Below are 10584 nucleotides of genomic sequence, written 5' to 3'. Positions count from 1 at the left end.
AACGCTACAGTACGTCTACGGTACGTGTGCATCACCATATCACAAAATGGTGCGGTGAATACTAGTACTAGACTACGTGTGCATGCATAAAGGTATGGAACGCCATACGCTCAATGGTCCACCCATATCCATCCATACACGAATCGACGCACTTGCAATAAAACACATGCAGTAGGATGTAGCTAGTGCAGTGGTAGACTACACGCACGGCACTCCCGAAATTCACAATCGCTAGCGCAGTAGCGCTGTACACAGAATTCTGGGCTGACTGAATGTGAAATTCTTTCACCGAAGACTTGTAAACTTGTACTTAATAGAAAGTTTAGATTGCTGGAGCATTTATTTTAGGTTTTCTCCAATGATTCCTTTGTCGTAAATGGGATTGAAGGTGAGTAATTTAGCCAAAAGAAAACAAGATGTCGAGAGTCGAAACGAAAGCGAAGAGCTTCCGATGTTCCATTATCATCCATTCTCATGACCATGGGCCTGGCATCATGCATGTCCATGAATGTGATATGACAGTGATGCTACGTCTAACGTTAAAATGTACTTCTACTTCTACTTCTAACAAGTTACGAAGATACTCAGCAGGATCCATATGTCAGGATGTAGTGCTAAGGAATTGAACTTAGGTGCTCATTTGCAGTGCATGCTTGTTGAATGTTGGTGCATTAAAAATTGCAAGTAAAAATCCAGTTCCTCAGTCGTCTACTCTAACTTAAATTTACTAGACTAGGTCTACTGACCCGTTACTGCGCTAGATTTCTAGATGCCGAGTGGAAGAGCTCCCTTCAAGGCCTGACGCATGATTATGAATGAAGTGGCTTCATCGGAAGGGCGTTTTTAGGAAGCCCATTCCAAGCAGTTACTGTGTGGGCGGAAAAAAATGAGTTCCGATACTAGAGTTGGGTCCGGGTAGGAATTGCCAGCAACTTGTTTGGATGGTACATGTAGGCCTACCGTCGTGCGTTATGGGTGATGTGTAGTATACGTATACTTGGGTGACCCGCACCTCGTCATAGTTAATGTTTGCGCATATTTGAATCACATTTCGCCACAGAAATTCTTTGAAATTCAGCTCACATTAACATGGAAAAATGCTGAAAATTCCAATGGAATCACAAACTCACTGATCGATATCGAAAATTTGCAGCTATCGTAGTCAAACGTGAACGATGCGAAAAAGTTGCACGCTAAGGAAGGGGCCCGCAACTCGTCACCCGCGCTCCCGTAGACAAAGCACGTAAAAGACGTGTGCGGGTGACCGTATGATGCTCCCATGACATACACGTAAAAGATGCGTGCGGGGACAGTGGTGATACTTAAACATGTAGGGTCCCATTCCGATTAAAATTTCAGATTTTTGCGAAAAACTGTTTGGTTTTCACCAAAATTTGCTTGGTTGTGGTAGCCCTGCCAAGTTTCAAGCGTATTGAACACAGTCCCGGGCATAAATTTTTGTTTAGTGTGCTTAAAACAATTTTAAGCGGGGTGACGGAGCACTCCTCCGCCTCACCAGGCCTCCGGAGAGCCTCATGACGCTCCTGGGGAGAGAGACCTATGAAGCTCCCTGTTCACTTTTTATTCATCTCACATCTGACATATAAATTGTCGCAACTTTGCACAGTGTCTTTTTGTTACACACACATGTCCACTATCCATGATGAAAAGAAGAAAAAATTCTGTCTGTTTTTTTTTACAACAATCGAGTTTTAATCAACTTTCCCATTTAAGCTGTTCAATCATGGCAGAGACACTGTCTGGAAGGTGATACCTCTGGAGGGTGAATCTTGTTGCTCGCCTTTGAATGGCTTCTATTTGAGAAATGTGTTTGTTTGTATGTGGGTTCCAGACTGAGCTGCAGTATTCTAGGTGTGGTCTCACAAGGGAGAAGTAGGCTTGTTGGCAGACCCTTTGCGAGGTCTTTCATAGGTTTCTGCTGACTAGTCCTAGCATCCGATTAGCCCGGGATGTGATGTTGTTGATGTGACTTTGCCAGGATAGGTTGGATGAAAAAGTTAGCCCTAGAGTAAAAGTGGCGGTTTGCGGCCACATAAGGGTTTTTCAAATTTTGGTCAAATTTTGGCACGGGAGATGGAACCTTGGTGAAGGTATTTTAAGTTGATACTTGTGAACGATATTTGCCATGTGGACAAACTGTTCTATTTGAGGAGTCTACATGTACAATGTAACTTATTAGTCAATTTAGTGTTCAACTTTATGATGTCGGCAGCCATTGCAATGATTATTCTGTTTCAGCATTTTTCACATTTGAAAACATGATAGTAGAGTTCTGTGCCTTCCTTTCGCAGGCGCGGTGGAGCACCCCAATTATCTCGCATAAATCTATCGGCAGCCGAGCCTCATTTGCATAAAGTAAACAACATGTACTCGCGTAGTTGAGAAAAAGTAAACAACTTCTCAAGCTAATAACAATTTAAGGAAACCTATTTTCGGATTAAAATTGAGTTAGTTTGAATTTGAAAACATGTCCGAATATGCACATATAACATATTAAAGGATTTGACAATGATAAAATGTGAAATTTTAGCGAAAACCTGGCAAGCAAAATTACCAAAAATATGCCTCGAAAATCATCCTAAAATTCACAAAGTGTGATTGCGGAACCAAAGCGCCATTCGAACAAAGTACACCTAAATTTATTTATCTGCTTGCATTTTAAATGTCATACCGTAATATTCCCGGCCATGGTTGTGTCGGAAAAAAACAGAAGGTGATGTCAAAAATGACACGAACGCAAAGCGTACAGGTCGGTCCCATAATGGCGTGACTGTAGCGTTGCATGTCACTGTACAGCACACACAACGCTTTGCTGCATGCAGCGTGCGCGGCAGCAGCTCAGCAGTCACCGCCGTGCGACACTCAGCAAAATTGACTGCGTCACATGCAAACCAACAGTGAGCACGAAATCCTGAATCTCACGTACCACGCATGCCCAATAATACGGGAAAAGAAATGACGTCATTTTCAATTGTTAATAATAATAATAATAATAATAGCTGGTTTTTATATAGCGCATTTCACACACTTCAGGGTTTCAATGCGCTTTACAGACTATTATTACCCCGGTCACTGGATACATTATCAACCAGCACTAACAGTGCTCATTCTCCACTCCCTGGGGAGCATTCCAGCCAGTCGCAGCCATTTTTACAGGCGCGCACATGCTTATCAACCAACATAAGCTTTCTCATCCTACCGGGTACCCATTTATACTCCTGGGTGGAGAGCAGCAATGTGGATAAAGTGCCTTGCTGAAGGGCAAACGTGTCGGGCTTGGCATGGGCTCGAACCCACGAACCATACCACGCTCATGTCGTTCACAGACGAGCGCTCTTATCCACTCAGCCACGACACCTCCAGTTCCGCTGACTACAATTTTCTATTCCAAACCCTGTAGAAACAAGTTGATTTCTCAAAAAGTACAGGTGGAACCAAGCGAAAACTTTCACCATATATGGATTGAGGCCTGATAAACTTATGTTGCCAATTTTGGACACATTGGAGCCCGGCCATAGTCCAGTCGGAAAAAAACAGAGAGCATGTTTTGCGAGAGGTGATTTTCAAAACGCTTTAATATCTCAAGTTCTAGTGCAGCAAATTTCATAATTTTTTCATCAAAAGGAAGGTTTTTAAAAACTTAGATAGTGTGGGAAGTTTGAGTTTACTAGCGGCACGCATAGCGGCACAAGGAGAAGGTAAAGATTTAACTTTTTCATGCACACAGTTTCGGGCAGTCGTGGATGCCCGTTGGAAATTCAAATAGAACGGGGCGATAATGAGATGCAAATTGGGGTGCTCCACCGCGCCTGTTCGTGTTTTGTAAAATGCAGACATGTAGGTATTAAAGATCAGATATGTCCTTGTAGTAGGCTTAAAGCATATTGATAGAATAAAAATGTGATTTGAATTGAGAACATGATCAGTAATCAATGATAATTTCTGTGATGCTCATGCAGTAAAATTTTTGTTTGTTTGACTCTGCATGTTGTGTTTCAGTTGTTGATTCCTTTCTGAAATCGGTGGAGAGGCTACAAGTTCAGTTCTGGGTGGCTTTGGCACACCAACCATGATTGACATCACCATCAAAACCCTGGACTCCAAGACGAGGCAGTTCTCAGTTCCTGAAGAAGTAAGACAACCATGTAATGTTCATTGACACTGATGAACATGATGATTGCTCTGTCAAAACAACACTCTCATTTGGTAACAATTTGCAATGATAACAGCAAGTGTTGAAGATAATAACATCACAGCAGACTATTTAATAAAGGTAAACTATAATTCTTGCGCCAGGTGACTAGAACCTACAGCTCTTTCTCGTTTTAATTCCTCTCATTCCAGTGCCTAATGCCCTGTATCATGTTCCAATCAACATACAGATGTAGCTGTTGTAAATTCAAGAAGTGTCACAAAAGTAGGCCTATGTACAATATATCTACTATCAATGTCAGTTATAAAACTTTAGCAATGACCTAATGCATGAAGGCACCATGTGTACCTACATGTACTTACTTTCTTCGGTTTAATAAAAAAAAAAATCCTACATTGTACAATGAAGAAATGTTCATTGGCTTGAACTACAATGTAATGATAATGCATACTTCAGCTGATGTGAGAAACACCTTGAACATCTCAGGTATGTAAACGCTTTTACGTGTTTGTTTGCGTATGTTTATTGATTGTTCAATTCAACGACTGATCAAAACCTGAGGAATACCCTTCACAATTTATGCCTGACCAGTTACCGTATCTCAGTGGGGAATGATGAATCACATAATTAGCCGTTGGTATGCCAATTTGTTGGAATACTCTTCTACAGGAATTGAATTCATAGATTCTCTGCTCAGCTATGGTACTTGCTGTCAGCTGTTGCTAACTGTGATCTATGAACTACAGCATAGGATTGCTGCAGATTGCAGGGTGCTACATAAGTTGTTTTTTTTTTTATATTTTTTAAACCACTTGCTGGTTTGGGCAAGCGGATTTTCTAATGGTTGCAGAACACTTGCGTGAACATGAATTTTACTTGCCCTAAAAAGAAAGTCTAAAGATATGAGGCAGTGATGAAATCACCAGTAAGTCAAGAGCTTAATAAAATGCAATCATTTGCATAAACAGCACATGTTGGCTTGCATGTTTAAACACATTTGATTAACAAACTTGTGCTGTAATGCGATTGAGTATTGGTGTTGAATTACATAGAGACTTCTTCACATACAGTAAGTGTTGGAAAGTTGCTGAAATGAAATTGAAGTGCGTAGAATCACTTAAAAGTCATTATCTCTGGGCTTCTAGTGATCTGCATGGTTGTATTCATGGGTTTGAAAGGGGGGTGGTGAAAAGAGGTGGCTTCGAATCTTTTTGCTTGCCCAATTCGGGCAAACATTTTTTTCTCATTATTTCAATACAATTGCCCGACTTCATTTTCACTTGCGTCAGGCAATCGGGCAAGCACTTATGTAGCACCCTGAGATTACTTCCTCCCCTCCCCTCCCCCTACTCCGCTCCCATTATTTGAGACACGCTTTCCTTCTCTTTTATCCCTCACACAGCTGACTGTCAAAGAGTTCAAAGAGAGAATTGCAGGGTCTGTGGTAAGTGTGCTTGGCATAGCAATTGAATATTTATGTCTAAAAAAAAAAAATGACATTTACAAAACCAAAGAAGTACCCTTCACAATCTGTGCCTACTCAATAATCTCAGTGAGGAATGCTGATTCACATGATTAGCCGTTGATATGCCAATGTATCTGAATACTGGTCTACAGGGTCACTTGAAGATTCTGGTGATAACTTTACAATCCGTCACGACGGTAAGAAAAAGATCATCATTTAGTGTAAGAATTGTTTTTAACTTTTAAATACAAAAGTATTTGTGCGATTGTTGCATGGATGAATTTGTCTGAAAAGGGACGGGAGGGCAGTGATTATCTTAAGGAGTGAAACAGAGGCAACAATTTTGCAGAACTTTGAAGTGGGGAACCTGCCAAAACCTGCCTTTATTTCAAGCTATAGCCTATTTGAAAGTCAATGAATCATTTAGACCCCCTTGTGGGTGCGGCCCTTGGGGTGTAGCGTGGAGTTACTCTCAAATTATACCGTTTCCTCCGCCAACAGGGAATCTCCGCCACCACACAGCGTCTCATCTTCTGCGGACAGGTCCTGAAGGATGAGAAGAAGCTCAAGGATTATGACCTTCATGGAAAGACCATGCACCTGGTGGAGAAGGCGCCACCGCGCCCGGCGGCTTCCACGGCCAGAGGGTCACAGGGCAGCGGGACCTCGCAGTCCGGTAGGGCTGGGTCCTCGTCGACGAGCACCACCCCACCCCAGCAGCCTGGTCTGGCCAACTCAAATGAAGTCCAAGTGAGTGGACATGTGCAAATTGTTCCATGGTGTAGTGTTCCGTCTCATCTGCACTTTCAAGTAGAAGAACAGGGGGTTTGTGTTCTGTCTTTACACTTACGTATGTCCTTGAGCAAGACAAATGATTCATAAAGCTGCCCTCTGCCTTGGTGTGTTACTTGGTGCCAAGTAAGTTTCATGATGGAAATGGTTGGATTTAGATTTGTGCATCTGAGCTGGCTTTGTAGCTGGAATGTCACCCCTACCCCCACGGAGTGGAGTAAGCACATTTTCAGCCCATATTTGATTTAGTGATGGAAGTGATAATGCATAGTGAAGCATTGCTATCATCCTCATCATTCTGATGAGCAGGCTTACAGAATATGATTGCAGCTTTTTCTAGATGATATTCACAAGGGCTCATTCAAATAACAATAAGCTTGGCAAGTGATCAAACATTCTGTTTTTCTTTGCGTTTCTAGAACATTGTGCAGCACATTCTCGGTGCTATGGGTGATCTTGGCCGGAATGCAAGAGTGACATCACAATCATCAGTAAGCTTCCATCCCTCGTTAGCACTCTTTGATCTGAATTACACAAGATTAAGGATTTTGTTTTAAAGTCATGAAAGTGAAGAAAGTATAAAACGACCAACTGACTCTCGGTAAATCATCTAACGTGGCATCATACCGTATTCTAGCTTCAAAGAAGTTTGTTATTGTCACAGGGTGGTCTGTTACTTGCGTGGATCTTCACATTTGTGTAGTACAAAGACAAACAGACCTTGCATACTTGTTTGACAAAATTAACTTCTTGTATCTAAGAGATTTTGTCAAAAAAGTGATTGAAAATGTGGTGTATGGAGAAGATTGAAGTAAAACAAACAACAACTTACTGACACTCCAATGGTAAGAACTGGATTGTTGGCTTTGTAATTCCAGACCTCTGCTCCATGTGTGAGTCTGTTTTATCGCATTCATCCCAGTAATTCTTTTCTTGAGATGAATTCTCTTCTAACTTTGTATTCACATAGAGGAATGTAACATAACGTGATCGTGGGTTTAACACATCAAATGCGGGAAAAAAAAAAGAAAGAACAAGTCCTTTCTACCTCAGAATAGTGCTCCACAGGATCGGAAGTATGCTGATTAAAAAAAAAAAAAAATGCAAAGAGCACAGAATTGTGCTGCCTGTTTTCAGGCATGGAATGATGAGTGGATTCACTATGCTGTTGAATGGGCAATTCAAACAGCAATAACATATAATTGAAAAGCAATCAACTCTCTAGTACAGAGTGAAAGTATTCTCATCTTGTATCATTGTTGTTGTTGTTGATGGGATCCAATATGATGTCCAGTATGATCAGATCCAACATTTCAAACAGCAATAGGCAATGGAGAAAAGCAAGTATTATTTTGCATGTATAGAGGGAGAGAATTCTCCTATTTTTTATAAGTACTATCATTTTCTTTTCTTCAAATTTGCAGAGAGATGGGACTTCAGTAGACGTTCACATCAACCTTGGTCCTGTCCTACCGGCACTGGCTCTCCAGAGCGAATCCCACATGCTGATGTTCAACATCCTCTCCATGATACACCATGCGGACAACCTTATCAACAGACTGGAGGTAAGCTTTAAAAAATATTAAAAAAAGGAAGAAAAGAGAAGGGTGCACTGGTATTATTGGTAGTCTAGTGTGCCCATGTTGTGATTTGTTGGCTAATTATGGTGCTGCATTGAGGGCCTACTGCTGTGGTTCAGTTTGTACATGTAAGTGTTCACAAATATTGTTTAGATTTTGGACATATCACATGAATTCACCCTTCATGAGCCATGTTTATAGTTCATACCCATGATGAGGCATTCATCATATCTGCATTCTACACATGATTCCATGCCTGTCATCATGGGCAAGGTCAAGATAATTTTGCATGTATTTGTGTCCCATCCTTGTTGCTTACTGTATTGAAATATTTGGCTAATATATCAAGTAAGTGTTCATCAAGGTGTGATGTGATAAATATTGTAGAGAAAATGTTTCTGCTAACTTCACTTGAGAGAGGAAAGGCTATTTTATCTCATTATTGGCAACATTCTGAAATCAGAGTTTCATGTAAACTGAGATCTTCCCTTTTGTCTTGTACAGGCAATTCACCCCACCCAAGAAGGTGCTGAAAACAGACCAGCATGTGATCCACAGAACACAACATCCGGACAGTCTGCTACCACTAGCACTCAGACAGCATCTACCACTTCGACGTCGACATCGACTTCGACCTCAACGTCAACATCTACGGCATCCACACCCACCTCCAGCTCTTGGTCGCCCATGGAGCCCGAGGAGCCCATGGACACCAGTGCAACAGAGAGCCAGCCTGCTACCACGACGACTGCACCCTCCTCCTCCACCAACACCACTACTACCGCCCCATCAGCCCCAAGCTCCAGTGCTGCGGATCAGAGACCAACCAGTGAAAGCGACAGTGGAAGTGCCAGCACGGGTAGTGGTGGTGGTAGTACCAATGCCCAGTCCACAGGAACCCAGACTAACCCTGCTCCAGCGAGTTCCAGGTGATTGTTTGATGATAATTGGTGGTATATACATTACTCCTATGCATAATCTGGTTCAGTCCTTCGTGTTTGTGTGCTATGCTTCTGTGTTGTTGTTGTTATTAACTTGTATTTTATCTTGACAGCATACCTACATGCTTGCACAAATACACGCTAAACTTTGTATGCGTAAGTAATGAGTCGACATAGGTTCAAATGGTCCATATTTTTTTGAAGATCTCTGTAAACTTATATAATGGAGTCTGTCTACTTTTCAAAGAAGCAACCTTCTGGCAATTATAATCTATACTAAGTATACTAAGTATGGAGGCATGAAAACAAAGTCCAACCAATTTTTGCCTGCCAACTGTCTGGATCCAAGACCAGTACTTCACATACATACGCATTCTGTGGGTAGATCTAAAGCAAAGTGAACCGTACCAAACCCGTGCCAGAAGAACACTATAACGTTCCTAAAGTGTACTGTACCAAACTGAACCGAGCCAAAAGAGGACCACTACCTGATGTGCTCCAAAAGGGTACCAAAAGCGTACCAAAAGTTCGCATGTGAAGAATGCACATAACATGCACATACGTCATAATGTAAAGAGTTCATTCTCTTTATTCAGGACATCTGTAAGTAGCTTAAGTGCGCGAGGTGAATGGCCCTGTCGCTACAAAATGCGTGACCTCCTCTAAAAACAACTCACTAGGTACGCTTTCTCAACGGAGCGCTTGAACACTCCAAATGTAGCGCAGCACGGTATGGTTCGCTTTGGTTCGGTTTGCTTTTGAGAGCTCGAACACACCACAAGACTCTGATACTGTACCTACAATCAGATTTGATCGTTGCCACCTAGGTACCCCAGAGTGACAACGTTGGTGGGTGGCCTGGAAGAGCTGCAGCGCCTGTGGCGGCGATTCAATCCGCACCTCCAACGCTACCAGGAGATCCTCAGGACAGACCCCACCTTCTCTGCAGTGAGTCTCAAAACCTGATGGACTTAGGTGGGGTGATGGTGTGAAAGCACTGTGTGAACACTTTATACCAGCAGGGTGGAAGTTTAGGCGTGCGTGTTATGTTGGCAAGAAAGCACTGGAGGTTGGAAACACCTTTGCCCAAATTCACAAAGGTGGTTTTTGAAAGTACATCCATGGTCTAGATTGAGTTCACCATGGACCAAAACATGTGTGAAATAGCCGTAACTTGCGTAGGTGCGTATTGCTATGTATTAATTTTTGGAAGACTGTTGGCATATGTGATGTGTCATGCACAACTACGCGATTGAAATTTGCGTGAAAGAGATTTAAACTTCCTTTGTGGATTCCATTCCTTATGTGTAATGCGTTATCTCAACTAGTAAGTAAAAGGCACCATTCGAACTTGTGGTGGTGGATTGTCAAACTTTGCTCACTGAGCTGTGTGGTGATGTTCAAAAGTAGAGAAAAACAGTCCAGCCTGCCAAACTTTTGAGAATTATGCTGACACTATCAAGAGAGCTATGAAGAAATATCACCATGCCAGAAAACATTTTACTGGACGGTTAATTCAAATGCTACTTTCTGTGGGACATAAATATGGTAATTCTGTTGCTCACAAATTTTTACCTTTTTTAATTAAGCAGTTTCTTATGATATACACAGTGACAAAGACTCTGAGTTTGT

The 10584-nt window shown here is 41.9% G+C and overlaps 1 protein-coding gene across 1 annotated transcript in view; it reads left to right on the top strand.

The window, feature by feature from the left end:
• The first annotated feature begins 247 nt into the window (after window positions 1–247).
• Window positions 248–10584, top strand: part of LOC140240580 (large proline-rich protein BAG6-like) — a 62300-nt gene continuing 51963 nt past the window's right edge. The window contains exons 1-8 of the mRNA XM_072320340.1: window positions 248–388; window positions 4021–4153; window positions 5577–5618; window positions 6141–6389; window positions 6851–6922; window positions 7856–7996; window positions 8516–8940; window positions 9780–9900. Of these exons, the coding sequence (XP_072176441.1) occupies window positions 4091–4153; window positions 5577–5618; window positions 6141–6389; window positions 6851–6922; window positions 7856–7996; window positions 8516–8940; window positions 9780–9900 (1113 nt within the window). The 5' untranslated portion in view covers window positions 248–388; window positions 4021–4090. The remainder of the gene's footprint in view (window positions 389–4020; window positions 4154–5576; window positions 5619–6140; window positions 6390–6850; window positions 6923–7855; window positions 7997–8515; window positions 8941–9779; window positions 9901–10584) is intronic.

Source organism: Diadema setosum, chromosome 17 (assembly GCF_964275005.1).
Source record: "Diadema setosum chromosome 17, eeDiaSeto1, whole genome shotgun sequence".
NCBI lineage: Eukaryota > Metazoa > Echinodermata > Echinoidea > Diadematoida > Diadematidae > Diadema > Diadema setosum.
This window is presented reverse-complemented; position numbering and strand designations above follow the sequence as displayed.